Raw genomic sequence first — 19,787 nt, forward strand, 5'->3', positions numbered from 1 at the left:
TGTCCGCTTCCTCCTTGCTCACAAGCAGCGCGCGTAACGCCGCGCTTTATTACAGTGTTAATACAAATAAAGGGTTGCAGTGTTAATACAAATAAGGGGTTACAGTGTTTATATAAATAAGGGGTTACAGTGTTAATACAAATAAAGGGTTACAGTGTGAATACAAATAAGGGGTTACAGTGTTAATACAAATGAGGGGTTACAGTATTAATACAAATAAGGGGTTACAGTGTGAATACAAATAAGGGGTTACAGTGTTAATACAAATAAAGGGTTACAGTGTGAATACAAATAAGGGGTTACAGTGTTAATACAAATAAAGGGTTACAGTGTGAATACAAATAAGGGGTTACAGTGTTAATACAAATGAGGGGTTACAGTATTAATACAAATAAGGGGTTACAGTGTTAATACAAATAAGGGGTTACAGTGTGAATACAAATGAGGGGTTACAGTGTTAATACAAATAAGGGGTTACAGTGTGAATACAAATAAGGGGTTACAATGTTAATAAAAATAAGGGGTTACAGTGTTAATACAAATGAGGGGTTACAGTATTAATACAAATAAAGGGTTACAGTGTGAATACAAATAAGGGATTACAGTGTGAATACAAATAAGGGGTTACAGTGTGAATACAAATAAGGGGTTACAGTGTTAATACAAATAAAGGGTTACAGTGTGAATACAAATAAGGTGTTACAGTGTTAATACAAATAAAGGGTTACAGTGTGAATACAAATAAGGGGTTACAGTGTTAATACAAATGAGGGGTTACAGTATTAATACAAATAAGGGGTTACAGTGTTAATACAAATGAGGGGTTACAGTGTTAATACAAATAAGGGGTTACAGTGTTAATACAAATAAGGGGTTACAGTGTTAATACAAATAAGGGGTTACAGTGTTAATACAAATAAGGGGTTACAGTGTTAATACAAATAAGGGGTTACAGTGTGAATACAAATAAGGGGTTACAGTGTTAATACAAATAAGGGGTTACAGTGTTAATACAAATAAGGGGTTACGGTGTTAATACAAATAAGGGGTTACAGTGTTAATACAAATAAGGGGTTACAGTGTTAATACAAATAAGGGGTTACAGTGTTAATACAAATAAGGGGTTACAGTATAAATACAAATAAGGGGTTACAGTGTTAATACAAATAAAGGGTTACAGTGTGAATACAAATGAGGGGTTACAGTATTAATACAAATGAGGGGTTACAATGGTAATAAAAATGAGGGGTTACAGTATTAATACAAATAAGGGGTTACAGTGTGAATACAAATAAGGGGTTACAGTGTGAATACAAATTAGGAGTTACAATGTTAATACAAATAAGGGGTTACAGTGTGAATACAAATAAGGGGTTACAGTGTGAATACAAATAAGGGGTTACAGTGTGAATACAAATGAGGAGTTACAATGTTAATACAAATAAGGGGTTACAGTGTGAATACAAATGAGGAGTTACAATGTTAATACAAATAAGGGGTTACAGTGTTAATACAAATAAGGGGTTACAGTGTGAATACAAATAAGGGGTTACAGTGTTAATACAAATAAGCACAATACCCTCGGGAGTGAGGTTGAGGTGGTGAGGAGGGGGAAGCTTGAGGATAGAGATCGGGTCGCTGTGCACCCTCACCCCAAAAAACCCCTGAAGGTGGTACCCACCGGATCTCCTTCACACTCTCAAGTTTGCACAGAATCTCCTGTTCTTCTTCCATGACGTCTGCACTGTGACTGAACCACATGGAGAGCAACCAGAATGAGGTGCAATTAGAATGAGGTACAATCAGAATGAGGTGCAATCAGAATGAAGTGCAATCAGAATGAGGTGCAAGAAAACGTTAATTTATTGAGGATAGACATTCAACATTGTATTATTATTATTATTTCGATTATTATCAGCATTATTAGTGTATTTTATCCCATTTTCATCATTACCAACACAACCACTGATCAAGTACAATGTAGCATTTACCACATTACATGTACCAAAGACCACGTACCACAGACCACCCACCACGTACCATGGATAACGTCCAATAGATCACCCACCACGTACCATAGAACACATACCATATAATACGTAACATATAGAACATCATACATTTTAAGGCCATTTTCCCTGCTAGAGTGGGGGTTAGCCTTGCGGGCCCCATGACAATCTTCTCCATTTCGCCCTATTTTCTGCATTTTCCCAATCCACTGGAATGCGGCCTTCTTTCACCACCAAATTTCAGATCTCTGTCATTCTCTTCACACCCCAACTTCCTGCTGCCTTCAACATATCTCCCACAACTCCCGTCGGCCCTCCCGCTTTTCTACTCTTCATTGCTTTTATCGCCTCCTCAACTTCCTTCTCAGTTATCTTCTCTGCCGGTCCTAAAACTGGGTTACTCTCTATGTTGCCATCCCATTCATTCTCTGTATTCAACAGCATTTCCATATATCTTTTCCATCTTCCTTTAATTCCATCTGGGTCGACAACGATTTGTCCCACTTCATCCTTCAAGCAACTCACCCCCATCACATCGCACCTCTCTTTCGCTATCTGCTTTGCAATCCTGAATACTGCTCTCTGACCCTCTTCGAATCCGAGCGTTCTCCGAACATTTTCCCACATGCCTCCTGCACCTTTGCTACCTCTTTCTTTTCAGCCTTCCTGGCTGCCTTATAACTTTCATGCTCTGCTGTTTCTGCTCCCGTACCCTTCGCCTTCTGCCACTCCTTGACCTTCTTCCTCTTCTCGTCAATCCTCTTTCCAACTTCATCATCCCACCACCATGTTTCCGAGTGCCTCGGTGGTCCTTTTGTCCATCCACATACCTCACCAACGGCTCCCAACAGACTAGCTTTCATTGACATCCAACCACTTTCAAGCTCAACCACATCATCCTCGACCCGACTCAGCCTCTCTTTTAATGCCTGCCTCACCGTCGCCTCTTTCAACCTCCACACCTTCATTCTCGGTTGGTACTTCACCCGCCGAGCTCTCCTCACACCTTTCACCCTTATGTCACAGACAACCAAGTGGTGCTGTCAAACAGCCTCCTCCCCCGGGATCACCTTTGTGTCCCAGAGGTGCCCCCTATCTCGCCTACGCACCAGCAGGTAGTCGACGGTTGTCATCGACCCACCTGACGTGTATGTAACAAGCTTATTATCCTCTTTCTGGAACTGAGTATTACAAATCAACAAATCAGCTCCATCAGCAAACTCCAAAATCCTTTCACCTTCTCCATTCCTCACACCATATCCGTAACCCCCATGAACTCCCTCAAAACCATCCATACTCCTTCCCACATGTCCATTTAGGTCTCCTCCTACCACAACAACTTCCTCATCTTTCACGTTTTCCATCAGCTTCTCTATCGCACACCAGAACTTGTCCTTCTCTTCATCGCTTGGACCAACCTGCAGAGCATATCCAGATATGACGTTCACCAAGAGCTTTCCAATCATCATTTTCACCATCATCAACCTATCACTCACTCTCGCACACTCACCACACTGTCTACAAACTCCTCAGAAAACAGAACACCAACACCATTCACGCCCTCCGGGCACCCTTGCCACACAAACTTGTATTTCTGTCCCTGCCTACCCTTCACCATTCTCATACCACTTCCCTTCCATCTCGTCTCTTGCACACAACATATGTCCACTCTTCTTCTGACCAATACTTCCACTACTTCTCCTGATCTCCCTGTCATTGTCCCTACATTCCATGTCCCAAACCTCAGAAACCGATTTCCACATGGGGTATCAGACGTTTCTTCGTCATAAATGGAGTGATCGATCGGGTTCCCCACCTTGAGTTTTGACGAGAGGGAGTGGGGTCCCCCACGGGGTACTTCGGGCTGTACCCTGCCCATATGTAGTTGTAATTGTCATGGTTCCCTTTTTGAGGCAATGTTTTTATGGCCGGATGCCCTTCCTGACGCCAACCCTTTTAGTCGCCTCTTACAACACCCAGGGATACGGTGTACCTATTCTAAACTGGAGTACACACCGGGAATAATACGTAACATATACCAGGTACAATACACCACATGCCACATAGACAATGTACCACATAGACCAGGTACCAGACCATGCACTAGAACATGTAACACATACACCACGTGACCCATAGACGATGTACCATAGACAATGTACCACATACACCAAGTACCACACACCACGTGCCACATAAACAATGTACTACATAGACCACATACCAGACCATGTACCAGACCACATGACACATAGACCACGTACCATACACCACGTGACACAAATAACATGTACCACATAGACCACATGCCATACACCAAGTACAACATAGACGACGTACCACATAGACCACATGCCATATCCCATCCACCAAGTACAACATAGCACACGTACCACATACACCACGTACCACATAGACCACGTACCACATAGACCACGTATCACATACACCATACACCATGTACGACATAGACCCACCATGTACGACATAGACCACGTACCACATACACCACGTACGACATAGACCACGTACCACATAGACCACGTACCACACACCACGTACCACAAACACCACGTACCACATAGACCAGTGTGCAATGGTTGTAAGGCTTTGCTATGTTGGAGAGCGCTGTCCTTATTCGCAAGACATGGATGACACAGAAGGTACGATAGCAAAAGGAACACGAAAAGGACGCAGACAGTGACGAGACAGGCACACTGAGGGGACAGCGGAAGGACATGATGATGAAGGGGATGAAAGGAAGGAAGAAACAGGTACATTGAGGGGAGGAAGAGATGGAGATGGACGGTGGATATGACAGAGAATCGCGATAGACAAAGACAAAAGGACATTGATCGCTATTGTAATTGTTCGCCCCCTTTTCCCGCTCTCTAATAACCTTCAATTACCACAACCAAACACACCGCGCTCAGAAATCACCTTCTTAATAAACCTTCAGATAATTACGAACACACAACCGAATTACCTTAGCAACAGGAAAAAATCCACACAGTGAAACGTTGCGAACGTGATGACGTGCGATGGAAACGTGTCGACGTCACCAAAAAAAACTAATGGTGACGCTTGACGTCGTGACGCAATACGTTCAATAAGGAAATTCGTTTACAACTCCGCACCCTCTCCCTCTGTACAGTACCGTAGTATTTTAGAACAACCCGAAATATTTATAAATCACTTTAGTGAAAAATCAACGAAAGTAACCGAGTAGTGAATCATGGATTGAGGAGCAGAGTGCGAACATTCCTTTGCATACCGTTCCGTACGTCAATGAAAGAAAAATAAGGTCAACACCGCCAGGTGTTCACCTGGTAAAACAAAGCAGTATACAACACCGACTAAAGGAATTTTAAACAGCATCATGGTATTTTAAACAGTATTATGGTATTTTAAACAGCATCACGGTATTTTAAACAGTATTATGGTATTTTAAACAGCATCATGGTATTTTAAACAGTATTATGGTATTTTAAACAGCATCACGGTATTTTAAACAGTATTATGGTATTTTAAACAGCATCATGGTATTTTAAACAGTATTATGGTATTTTAAACAGCATCACGGTATTTTAAACAGTATTATGGTATTTTAAACAGCATCATGGTATTTTAAACAGTATTATGGTATTTTAAACAGCATCACGGTATTTTAAACAGTATTATGGTATTTTAAACAGCATCATGGTATTTTAAACAGTATTATGGTATTTTAAACAGCATCACGGTATTTTAAACAGTATTATGGTATTTTAAACAGCATCATGGTATTTTAAACAGTATTATGGTATTTTAAACAGCATCACGGTATTTTAAACAGTATTATGGTATTTTAAACAGCATCATGGTATTTTAAACAGTATTATGGTATTTTAAACAGCATCATGGTATTTTAAACAGTATTATGGTATTTTAAACAGTATTATGGTATTTTAAACAGCATCATGGTATTTTAAACAGTATTATGGTATTTTAAACAGCATCATGGTATTTTAAACAGTATTATGGTATTTTAAACAGTATTATGGTATTTTAAACAGCATCATGGTATTTTAAACAGTATTATGGTATTTTAAACAGCATCACGGTATTTTAAACAGCATCATGGTATTTTAAACAGTATTATGGTATTTTAAACAGCATCATGATATTTTAAACAGCATCATGGTATTTTAAACAGTATTATGGTATTTTAAACAGCATCACGGTATTTTAAACAGCATCATGGTATTTTAAACAGTATTATGGTATTTTAAACAGCATCACGGTATTTTAAACAGCATCATGGTATTTTAAACAGTATTATGGTATTTTAAACAGCATCACGGTATTTTAAACAGCATCATGGTATTTTAAACAGTATTATGGTATTTTAAACAGCATCACGGTATTTTAAACAGCATCATGGTATTTTAAACAGTATTATGGTATTTTAAACAGCATCATGGTATTTTAAACAGTATTATGGTATTTTAAACAGTATTATGGTATTTTAAACAGCATCATGGTATTTTAAACAGCATCATGGTATTTTAAACAGCATCATGGTATTTTAAACAGCATCATGGTATTTTAAACAGCATCATGGTATTTTAAACAGTATTATGGTATTTTAAACAGTATTATGGTATTTTAAACAGCATCACGGTATTTTAAACAGCATCATGGTATTTTAAACAGTATTATGGTATTTTAAACAGCATCATGATATTTTAAACAGCATCATGGTATTTTAAACAGTATTATGGTATTTTAAACAGCATCACGGTATTTTAAACAGCATCATGGTATTTTAAACAGTATTATGGTATTTTAAACAGCATCACGGTATTTTAAACAGCATCATGGTATTTTAAACAGTATTATGGTATTTTAAACAGCATCACGGTATTTTAAACAGCATCATGGTATTTTAAACAGTATTATGGTATTTTAAACAGCATCACGGTATTTTAAACAGCATCATGGTATTTTAAACAGTATTATGGTATTTTAAACAGCATCATGGTATTTTAAACAGTATTATGGTATTTTAAACAGTATTATGGTATTTTAAACAGCATCATGGTATTTTAAACAGCATCATGGTATTTTAAACAGCATCATGGTATTTTAAACAGCATCATGGTATTTTAAACAGCATCATGGTATTTTAAACAGCATCATGGTATTTTAAACAGCATCATGGTATTTTAAACAGCATCATGGTATTTTAAACAGCATCACGGTATTTTAAACAGCATCACGGTATTTTAAACAGCATCATGGTATTTTAAACAGTATTATGGTATTTTAAACAGCATCACGGTGTTTCAAACAGCATCACGGTATTTTAAACAGCATCAAGGTATTTTAAACAGCATCACGGTATTTTAAACAGCATCATGGTATTTTAAACAGCATCATGGTATTTTAAACAGCATCATGGTATTTTAAACAGCCTCATGGTATTTTAAACAGCATCATGGTATTTTAAACAGCATCACGGTATTTTACACAGCATCACGGTATTTTAAACAGCATCATGGTATTTTAAACAGCATCACGGTATTTTAAACAGCATCGTGGTATTTTAAACAGCATCATGGTATTTTAAACAGCATCACGGTATTTTAAACAGCATCACGGTATTTTAACGAGTGTCACGGTATTTTAAACAGCATCATGGTATTTTAAACAGCATCACGGTATTTTAAACAGCATCACTGTATTTTAAACAGCATCACGGTATTTTAAACAGCATCACGGTATTTTAAACAGCATCACGGTATTTTAAACAGCATCACGGTATTTTAAACAGCATCACGGTATTTTAAACAGCATCACTGTATTTTAAACAGCATCATGGTATTTTAAACAGCATCACGGTATTTTAAAGTGCATCATGGTATTTTAAACAGCATCGTGGTATTTTAAACAGCCTCACGGTATTTTAAACAGCATCACGGTATTTTAAACAGCATCACGGTATTTTAAACAGCATCACAGTATTTTAAACAGTATCATGGTATTTTAAACAGCATCACTGTATTTTAAACAGCATCACGGTATTTTAAACAGCATAACGGTATTTTATACAGCATCACGGTATTTTAAACAGCATCACGGTATTTTAAACAGCATCATGGTATTTTAAACAGTATCATGGTATTTTAAACAGCATCATGGTATTTTAAACAGCATCACGGTATTTTAAACAGCATCATGGTATTTTAAACAGCATCACGGTATTTTAAACAGCATCATGGTATTTTAAACAGCATCACAGTATTTTAAACAGCATCACGGTATTTTAAACAGCATCACGGTATTTTAAACAGCATCACGGTATTTTAAACAGTATTATGGTATTTTAAACAGCATCACGGTATTTTAAACAGCATCATGGTATTTTAAACAGTATTATGGTATTTTAAACAGCATCATGGTATTTTAAACAGCATCACGGTATTTTAAACAGCATCACGGTATTTTAAACAGCATCACGGTATTTTGTACAGCATGACGGTATTTTAAACAGCATCACGGTATTTTAAACAGCATCATGGTATTTTAAACAGTATCATGGTATTTTAAATAGCATCATGGTATTTTAAACAGCATCATGGTATTTTAAACAGCATCACGGTATTTTAAACAGCATCACGGTATTTTAAACAGTATTATGGTATTTTAAACAGCATCAGGGTATTTTAAACAGCATCACGGTATTTTAAACAGCATCACGGTATTTTAAACAGCATCACGGTATTTTAAACAGTATTATGGTATTTTAAACAGCATCACGGTATTTTAAACAGCATCACCGTATTTTAAACAGCATCACGGTATTTTAAACAGCATCATGGTATTTTAAACAGTATTATGGTATTTTAAACAGCATCATGGTATTTTAAACAGCATCACGGTATTTTAAATAGTATTATGGTATTTTAAACAGCATCACGGTATTTTAAACAGCATCACGGTATTTTAAACAGCATCACGGTATTTTAAACAGCATCACGGTATTTCAAACAGTATCACGGTAGTTTAAACAGTATCACGGTATTTCAAACAGTATCACGGTATTTCAAACAGTATTACGGTATTTCAAACAGTACCAGATGTTGGAACATTGCTGCGGGGATTTGCTTCCATTCAGCCACAAGAGCGTCCGTGAGATGGTGCACTGATGTCGGGCAATTATGGCTGGCTCGCAGTCGGCGTTCCAAATCATCCCAAAGGTGTTTGATGGGGTTGAGGTCAGGGCTCTGTGCAGGCCAGTCAAGTTCTCAACAAACCATTTTTGTGTGGACTTCACCTTGTGCATGGGGGCATTGTCATGCTGAAACAGGAAAGGGCCTTCTCCAAACTGTTGCCACAAAGTTGGAAGCACACAATCGTCTAGAATGTCATTTTATGCTGTAGCATAAAGATTTCCCTTCACTGGAACCAAGTGGCCTAGCCCGAACCATGAAAAACAGCCCCAGACCATTATTCCTGCTCCACCAAACTTTACAGTTGGCACTACGCATTCGGGCAGGTGGCGTCCTCCTGGAATCCACCAAACCCAGACTCGTACGTTAAACTGCCAGATGGTGAAGCGTGATTCACCACTCCAGAGAACGAGTTTCCACTGTTCCAGAGTCCAATGGCAGCGAGCTTTAGACTACTCCAGCCAACGCTTGGCATTGCGCACGGTGATCTTAAACTTGTGTGCGGCTGTTCAGCCATGGAAACCCATTTTATGAAGCTCCCGACAAACAGTTGTTGTGCTGACGTTGCTTCCAGAGGCAGTTTGGAACTCGGTAGTGAGTGTTGCAACCGAGGACAGACAATTTTTTACACGTTATGCGCTTAAAAGCTAATATAAGGGGAGGAGGTACAATGCAAACACGAGGTACAATGACTAAACCGGTCTGCGACTGGAGTGGGTGTGGGGGGAGGGGGTGGGGAGGAGGTACGATACAAACACTAGGTACCATGACTAAACTGGTCTGCGACTGGAGTGGCTGTGGGGGGAGGGGAGGGGAGGGGAGGAGGTACAATACAAACACCTGGTGTCAGTACTAAAGGTTTGTGGATTGTGGGGTGGGGGTGGATGAGACAAACTCTGGGTGAGACTGAAGTCAGTTCAGGGTCACCGAATTTGGGGCTATTTATTTATTACATATCCTCATATGCCAGAATACTCCCCACTTCCCCCAAATTGCTTTTCTTTCTCCTTTTTCTTTCTGCCCCTTCCCAATCCCATCCCTACCCATTAAGTACATAATAAATGGAAGATTAATTACGAGTATTTGAGGTAGTAAATTGTTTGTTAAGTAGGCCATCAACACCATTCACGATTGAAAGGTTTGTTAAAATTTGATCCTAAACTGGTTTCTTTATGAAGCCGACCTTGGACTCTGAGCTCCTCCTGACCAAAAGGTCACTAAAGCCACCCCCGTCCCCCTCTCAGTGATATCACTGGTAAACAGAACTTGTTTGCCCAGAGGCGACCGTGGCTCAGTCCGGCCAGACCCCCCGACCAAAGTCCACAGTGCCCACACGTCGTGACCGGTCCAGCCCAAAGAGACTCCCCAGTGCCCACACGTCGTGACCGGTCCAGCCCAAAGAGACTCCCCAGTACCCACCTGTCGTGACCGGTCCATCACTGAGGGAACGAGGCGTGAGGAACCATCTAAATGTGGTTCCAGTGTGTGCTGGTGTTGTTCCTGTCTCTCACAGGTGGGTGTGTGTGTGGCCCCCAAGTGTTCAATCATACAGATTTTGAGACATCCATCCCTGCCTTGGGATTCATATTAAAATGTGAGTAAAATTAACAAAAGGAGACAAACTATTTTCAATTGAGAAGCTTCAAAAATATTCTTCCTTTATTCCGTGAAATGCCACGTGGGAGGATACCATATTAAGTATTGGGTGATTATGGTTACTTCATGAAGGTGAGACACGAACTTAAGCAGAAACATATATCAATGAAATAAGATTTCCCCCCCCCCCCCCCCCCAAACATCCCTCCTCACCCAGCTTTGTCTTCCCTCTGCCTTTTAACCCATCAATTTCATACCCCACCCCGTATTCCCAAGCACACCTTACCCTTGTAACTGTGCTTCTCATGTTTCAGCAAAAGGGAGTATTCCAGGATACAGGAGGAAACCGGACGTGTACTTGTACTCCTCTACACGTAACACGCACACAGCTCACAGCGAGGCAGAGTGTGCGGAGAAATGTAACGAGGAGACACGCTTCACGTGCAGGTTCGAACTCGAGCTCAATGCCTTCCACACCTGTGAACAGCCAAGCTGGTCACCTGCACTACAAGGACATCTGTATTTTGGGTTTCTTGGCACAAGGCAAAAACAATATCGATTGGACTCGGGGATCTATTTGGAACACAAGGAGCTTTATATATCCGCTAACCTTCACCTGCTATTTCATTGTATGGGATCACCTGGGTGTCTTGGTTGACTTGGCTGACTTGGTTGACTTGATTGACTTGGCTGACATGATTGACTTGGCGGACTTGATTGACTTGGCTGACTTGGTTGACTTGATTGACTTGGCTGACTTGTTTGACCAGGTTGACTTGGCTGAAAGCCTTGTATGTGGTGAGGAGCTCAGGTGTGCCGAGGAAGGACTTCGCACGACGGAGGATGCCCAGTCGGCGACTGGCTTTGGAGGCCAGCTGGGAAATGTGGTTTTCCCAAGAAAGATCATGGCAGATAGTGAGACCCAAAAGCTTGAGCGACAGAACTTCTTGGAGAGGATTGTTGAGAAAGTAGATGGGAGGGTTGTCCAGTCGATCTTTTCGGAGAGGCATAGTAAGAGTGTGAGATTTGTCAGGATTGAAAGACATGTTCCACTTGTTTGACCAGTCTGTGATTTTGTCCAGGTCTGCAGAGAGTGAGGAGGCTGCAGACTGCCGATCTGAGGGAAGAGGAATGGAACGGCAGAGAGTGGAGTCATCAGCAAAGAGATAGAGAGGATTTTCCAGGGAGTCGGAGAGATCATTGATAAAGACCAGAAAAAGCACAGGGCCCAGAACACTGCCTTGGGGAACTCCAGCCTGAAGAGGAAGGGGAGATGAGAGAAATCCATTCACGGCCACACGTTGACTACGACCAGAGAGGAAGTCCGCAAGCCATGCATGGAGATTTCCATGGATACCATAGGAGGAGAGTTTGGTGAGCAGAGCGGGGTGCCAGACCGTATCGAAGGCACGTGATATGTCAAGGGAGACAGCTCTGATTTCCTGTTTGGCATTGAGGACCTCCATCCATTGTTGAGACAGCAGAAGCAGCATGTCCAGAGTAGAGTGACCAGGTCTGAATCCAAATTGATGATCAGAGATCAAGCCATTGGAGAAGAGGAAAGATTTCATATCCGAAGCAATGATGGATTCCATGACTTTGCTGATAATTTGGAGCACGCTGGTTGGTCTGTAGTTGCAAGGATCTGTTTTTGCACCTTTTTGTGTAAAGCGGTAATATTTGCTGATTTCCAAGATGCTGGCAGATGACCTTGAGCAAAAGAGAGGGTGAAAAGAACAGAGAGAGGGTGAGATAGAGCGGCAGAGCAGGATTTTAGGACCCGTGGGCTGATGCCGTCTGGTCCAGTTGCAGAATCAGAGTCGAGGTTTGACAGAAACTCCTCCACCTTGTCAGGAGAGAAGTACACAGAGTCCAGGAGCAGTTGGGTTCGACTGGGAAAGGTGGGAACAGAGAGAGATGGGTTTGGGACTAAAGATTTTGAGGCAAACTCAGAGTTGAGGCACTCGGCTTTGTCATGTGCGATGTCAACTGTGTGGCCATTTGAGGTAAGGGAGGGGATGGAGGGGGAACAAACACCAGAAACGGATTTGACCAGATGCCACCAGGATTTAACTTGACTTGGCTGACCAGTCCACCAGACTTGTTTGACTTGGTTGACTTGGCTGACTTGTTTGACTTGGCTGACTTGGCTGATTTGGTTGACTTGGCTGACTTGGCTGATTTGGTTGACTTGGCTGACTGGGTTGATTGGCTGACTGGGTTGACTAGGCTCACTGGGTTGACTTGGCTGACTTGGCTGATTTGGCTGACTTGTTTGACTAGGTTGACTTGGCTGACTTGGTTGACTTGGGTGACTGGGTTGACTGAGTTGACTGGGTTGACTTGGCTGAATTGGCTGACTTGGATGACTTGGCTGACTTGGCTGACTCGGTTGATTTGGTTGACTTGGTTGAGTGGGTTGAGTGGGGTGACTTGGTCGAGTGGGTTGACTTGGTTGAGTGGGTTGACTGGGTTGACTTGGCTGACTTGTTTGACTTGGTTGACTTGCCTGACTTGTTTGACTTGGTTGACTTGGCTGACTTGTTTGACTTGGATGACTTGGCTGACTCGGATGACTTTGTTGAGTGGGTTGACTGGGTTGACTTGGCTGATTTGGTTGACTTGGCTGACATGGCTGACTTGGCTGACTTGTTTGACTTCGCTGACTTGTTTGACTACGTTGACTTGGCTGACTTGTTTGACTTGGTTGACTTGTTTGATTTGGTTAACTTGGCTGACTTGGCTGACTGGGTTGATTTTGTTGACTTGGCTGATTTGGTTGACTTGGCTGATTTGGCTGACTTGTTGATGACTGGTTGATGACACAGACATGAAAGGTTATCTGACTGTGGTTATGTAACTTATGATTACATAAATAATACCTGAATGTGGTTATCTAACCTGTGATTACATAAATAATACCTGACTGTGGTTATCTAACCTGTGATTACAGAAATAATACCTGACTGTGGTTATCTAACCTATGATTACATAAATAATACCTGACTGTGGTTATCTAACCTATGATTACATAAATAATACCTGAATGTGGTTATCTAACCTGTGAATACATAAATAATACCTGACTGTGGTTATCTAACCTGTGAATACATAAATAATACCTGACTGTGGTTATGTAACCTGTGATTACATAAATAATACCTGAATGTGGTTATCTAACCTGTGATTACATAAATATTACCTGAATGTGGTTATGTCACCTGTGATTACATAAATAATACCTGACTGTGGTTATGTAACCTGTGATTACATAAATAATACCTGACTGTGGTTATGTAACCTGTGATTACATAAATAATACCTGAATGTGGTTATGTAACCTGTGATTACATAAATAATACCTGAATGTGGTTATCTAACCTGTGATTACATAAATAATACCTGACTGTGGTTAGGTAACCTGTGATTACATAAATAATACCTGAATGTGGTTATCTAACCTGTGATTACATAAATAATACCTGACTGTGGTTATCTAACCTGTGATTACATAAATAATACCTGAATGTTGTTATCTAACCTGTGATTACATAAATAATACCTGAATGTGGTTATGTAACCTGTGATTACATAAATAATACCTGAATGTGGTTATCTAACCTGTGATTACATAAATAATACCTGAATGTGGTTATGTAACCTGTGATTACATAAATAATACCTGACTGTGGTTATGTAACCTGTGATTACATAAATAATACCTGAATGTGGTTATGTAACCTGTGATTACATAAATAATACCTGAATGTGGTTATGTAACCTGTGATTACATAAATAATTCCTGACTGTGGTTAGGTAACCTGTGATTACATAAATAATACCTGAATGTGGTTATCTAACCTGTGATTACATAAATAATACCTGACTGTGGTTAACTAACCTGTGATTACATAAATAATACCTGAATGTGGTTATCTAACCTGTGATTACATAAATAATACCTGAATGTGGTTATCTAACCTGTGATTACATAAATAATACCTGACTGTGGTTATGTAACCTGTGATTACATAAACTAGGGCATGCCCGTACTATATATATATCTAAAATTATATCCCCCCCTCTATTTACATGAAATGGTTTGGTTCATGAAATGTTTTGGTTCATTCGCAACGCCAAAGCGAACGGCGAACGCTTTACATGAAATGGTTTGGTTCATGAAATGTTTTGGTCCATTCGCAACGCCAAAGCGAACGGCGAACGGCTTGCGAGTACAGTGACAATCCCCCCCCCTCTATTTACATGAAATGGTTTTAATTAGTTTTAAAACATAGTTTAACGCCAACATATGGCATGCCCGTACCCGTACTATCCGTAATGGCGCACGCTCTCACAGGAGCTCCGGAAGCGGAAGGTCGCATATCGCAGGAAAGCGAAAGAATCGCAAATTAGTTTTAATTAGTTTTAAAACATAGTTTAACGCCAACATAGCGCCAACATAGTTTGCCGACGGGAAATAAATGAATACGCTCTCAAATGTGCCATCCGAGGCAGAGTCTGTTCGCCACGTTCGGCACACGTGATAGCTCGCTGCTCTCTGATTGGTTGAATCGTTTTTTGGACATAGCTCGGTAACTACTTCTGCGATTAATTTAAAACCTTGAAAAGGCACATCCTCGGGTCCCCAGCAATATACCTGGCAAGTTTCAAGTATATCGGACCGGTAGTTGTCGAGAAACAGCGGTCACAGACAAACATACATACAAACATACAAACATACAAACATACAAACATACAAACATACAAACATACACACAGAGATTGCTGGAATTATAGATAGATAATACCTGACTGTGGTTATGTAACCGGTGATTACATAAATAATACCTGACTGTGGTTATCTAACCTGTGATTACATAAATAATACCTGACTGTGGTTATCGAACCTGTGATTACATAAATAATACCTGACTGTGGTTATCGAACCTATGATTACATAAATAATACCTGACTGTGGTTATGTAACCTGTGATTACATAAATAATACCTGAATGTGGTTATGTAACCTATGATTACATAAATAATACCTGACTGTGGTTATCTAACCTATGATTACATAAATAATACCTGAATGTGGTTATCTAACCTGTGATTACATAAATAATACCTGACTGTGGTTATGTAACCTGTGATTACATAAATAATACCTGACTGTGGTTATCTAACCTGTGATTACATAAATAATACCTGACTGTGGTTATGTAACCTGTGATTACATAAATAATACCTGACTGTGGTTATGTAACCTGTGATTACATAAATAATACCTGAATGTGGTTATGTAACCTGTGATTACATAAATAATACCTGAATGTGGTTATGTAGCCTGTGATTACATAAATAATACCTGACTGTGGTTATCTAACCTATGATTACATAAATAATACCTGACTGTGGTTATGTAACCTGTGATTACATAAATAATACCTGACTGTGGTTATGTAACCTGTGATTACATAAATAATACCTGACTGTGGTTATGTAACCTGTGATTACATAAATAATACCTGACTGTGGTTATCTAACCTGTGATTACATAAATAATACCTGAATGTGGTTATCTAACCTGTGATTACATAAATAATACCTGACTGTGGTTATCGAACCTGTGATTACATAAATAATACCTGACTGTGGTTATCGAACCTATGATTACATAAATAATACCTGACTGTGGTTATGTAACCTGTGATTACATAAATAATACCTGAATGTGGTTATGTAGCCTGTGATTACATAAATAATACCTGAATGTGGTTATGTAGCCTGTGATTACATAAATAATACCTGAATGTGGTTATGTAGCCTGTGATTACATAAATAATACCTGAATGTGGTTATGTAGCCTGTGATTACATAAATAATACCTGACTGTGGTTATCTAACCTGTGATTTCATAAATAATACCTGAATGTGGTTATGTAACCTGTGATTACATAAATAATACCTGAATGTGGTTATCTAACCTGTGATTACATAAATAATACCTGACTGTGGTTATCTAACCTGTGATTACATAAATAATACCTTACTGTGGTTATGTAGCCTGTGATTACATAAATAATACCTGACTGTGGTTATCTAACCTGTGATTACATAAATAATACCTGACTGTGGTTATCTAACCTATGATTACATAAATAATACCTGACTGTGGTTATCTAACCTGTGATTACATAAATAATACCTGACTGTGGTTATCTAACCTATGATTACATAAATAATACCTGACTGTGGTTATCTAACCTATGATTACATAAATAATACCTGACTGTGGTTATCTAACCTGTGATTACATAAATAATACCTGACTGTGGTTATGTAACCTGTGATTACATAAATAATACCTGACTGTGGTTATCTAACCTGTGATTACATAAATAATACCTGACTGTGGTTATGTAACCTATGATTACATAAATAATACCTGACTGTGGTTATCTAACCTGTCATTACATAAATAATACCTGACTGTGGTTATGTAACCTGTGATTACATAAATAATACCTGACTGTGGTTATCTAACCTATGATTACATAAATAATACCTGACTGTGGTTATCTAACCTGTGATTACATAAATAATACCTGACTGTGGTTATGTAACCTGTGATTACATAAATAATACCTGACTGTGGTTATGTAACCTATGATTACATAAATAATACCTGACTGTGGTTATGTAACCTGTGATTACATAAATAATACCTGACTGTGGTTATGTAACCTGTGATTACATAAATAATACCTGACTGTGGTTATCTAACCTATGATTACATAAATAATACCTGACTGTGGTTATGTAACCTGTGATTACATAAATAATACCTGACTGTGGTTATGTAACCTGTGATTACATAAATAATACCTGACTGTGGTTATGTAGCCACAATGACGATGTGCACTAATCAAAGGTTGGTTTTATTCAGGTCGGCGCTTTTCCGCGAGTCGAGGAATCAATGCAAAACTTTACCCATTATCGGGAGGAACAACGTCTTCAGGAGGAAAGGCAACGTCCTGCTGGAGAAGCTGGGTGCGCACCTGGTGTGATGTGCCATAGACAATACTGATAATCCAGTGATATCCTGCACTTGCATAACCCCTCATTTGACTGAACCTGAACTCAAAGCGACTGTTGCTGCACCACACGTTTGTGAATGCTCCATATATCGGTCATAAACCTTTATACAAGGAAACACACTCTCCATGTTATGATTGGTGACATCTGGTTTGTACTTCTCCTGAACATAAATACATAACGACAGAGCCTCGAGGATGAGCGGCTCCTCCCTTCCTTTCCCCAAATGATAAAGAGAAACAATCAGGATTGCTTGTGGAATGCTGTCGCAGCAACAGGATTACGATGTACTCACACTGCCCCCTTAGCCTGCGCATCCACAAATGGACCTTTATCTTGTATGTTTAGTCAAAAGTTAATGACCAACATGAACCAACAATAATTAAATAAAACATGACTAACACAGAAAAACAAATCAAAAATAGTTAAATAAATCACGACAAACACAGTGAAACAAATCAAAAACAATTAACTAAATCAGGACAAACACAGTGAAACAAATCAAAAACAATTAACTAAATCAGGACAAACACAGTGAAACAAAGAATTAAATAAAACATGACAAACACAGTGAACCAAATCAAAAACAATTAAATAAATCAGGACAAACACAGTGAAACAAATCAAAAACAATTAACTAAATCAGGACAAACACAGTGGAACAAATCAAAAACAATTAAATAAATCAGGACAAACACAGTGGAACAAATCAAAAACAATTAAATAAATCAGGACAAACACAGTGAAACAAAGAATTAAATAAAACATGACAAACACAGTGAACCAAATCAAAAACAATTAAATAAATCAGGACAAACACAGTGAAACAAATCAAAAACAATTAACTAAATCAGGACAAACACAGTGAAACAAATCAAAAACAATTAACTAAATCAGAACAAACACAGTGAAACAAATCAAAAACAATTAACTAAATCAGGACAAACACAGTGAAACAAAGAATTAAATAAAACATGACAAACACAGTGAACCAAATCAAAAACAATTAAATAAATCAGGACAAACACAGTGAAACAAATCAAAAACAATTAACTAAATCAGGACAAACACAGTGGAACAAATCAAAAACAATTAAATAAATCAGGACAAACACAGTGGAACAAATCAAAAACAATTAAATAAATCAGGACAAACACAGTGAAACAAAGAATTAAATAAAACATGACAAACACAGTGAACCAAATCAAAAACAATTAAATAAATCAGGACAAACACAGTGAAACAAATCAAAAACAATTAAATAAATCAGGACAAACACAGTGAAACAAATCAAAAACAATTAAATAAATCAGGACAAACACAGTGAAACAAATCAAAAACAATTAACTAAATCAGGACAAACACAGTGAAACAAATCAAAAACAATTAACTAAATCAGGACAAACACAGTGAAACAAATCAAAAACAATTAAATAAATCAGGACAAACACAGTGAAACAAATCAAAAACAATTAACTAAATCAGGACAAACACAGTGAAACAAAGAATTAAATAAAACATGACAAACAATGAAACAAATCCAAAACAATTAAATAAATCAGGACAAACACAGTGGAACAAATCAAAAACAATTAACTAAATCAGGACAAACACAGTGGAACAAATCAAAAACAATTAAATAAATCAGGACAAACACAGTGAAACAAATCAAAAACAATTAAATAAATCAGGACAAACACAGTGAAACAAAGAATTAAATAAAACATGACAAACAATGAAACAAATCCAAAACAATTAAATAAATCAGGACAAACACAGTGGAACAAATCAAAAACAATTAACTAAATCAGGACAAACACAGTGGAACAAATCAAAAACAATTAAATAAATCAGGACAAACACAGTGGAA

The 19,787-nt window shown here is 38.6% G+C and overlaps 2 protein-coding genes across 5 annotated transcripts in view; one reads left to right on the plus strand and one right to left on the minus strand.

The window, feature by feature from the left end:
* Positions 1–5,494, minus strand: part of ZC4H2 (zinc finger C4H2-type containing) — a 44,708-nt gene extending 39,214 nt beyond the window's left edge. The window contains exons 1-2 of one of the 4 annotated variants that reach the window (XM_068117939.2): positions 4,996–5,494; positions 1,682–1,750 (exon numbers count right to left, since the gene is read on the minus strand). In XM_068117939.2, the coding sequence (XP_067974040.1) occupies positions 1,682–1,734 (53 nt within the window). In that variant the 5' untranslated portion in view covers positions 1,735–1,750; positions 4,996–5,494. Of the gene's footprint in view, positions 1–1,681; positions 3,139–4,995 lie in introns of those variants that run through there. The other 3 variants (XM_078777505.1, XM_078777506.1, XM_078777507.1) reach the window with 3 other exon arrangements.
* Positions 5,495–10,495: 5,001 nt separating this feature from the next.
* The window catches only part of LOC137428023 (plasminogen-like), a 387,719-nt gene continuing 378,427 nt past the window's right edge, over positions 10,496–19,787 (plus strand). The window contains exons 1-3 of the mRNA XM_068117937.2: positions 10,496–10,736; positions 11,134–11,266; positions 17,769–17,872. Of these exons, the coding sequence (XP_067974038.2) occupies positions 10,694–10,736; positions 11,134–11,266; positions 17,769–17,872 (280 nt within the window). The 5' untranslated portion in view covers positions 10,496–10,693. The remainder of the gene's footprint in view (positions 10,737–11,133; positions 11,267–17,768; positions 17,873–19,787) is intronic.

The sequence above is a fragment of the Myxine glutinosa genome, chromosome 5, assembly GCF_964187855.1.
Source record: "Myxine glutinosa chromosome 5, kmMyxGlut1.1, whole genome shotgun sequence".
In the NCBI taxonomy this organism is placed as follows: Eukaryota; Metazoa; Chordata; class Myxini; order Myxiniformes; family Myxinidae; genus Myxine; species Myxine glutinosa.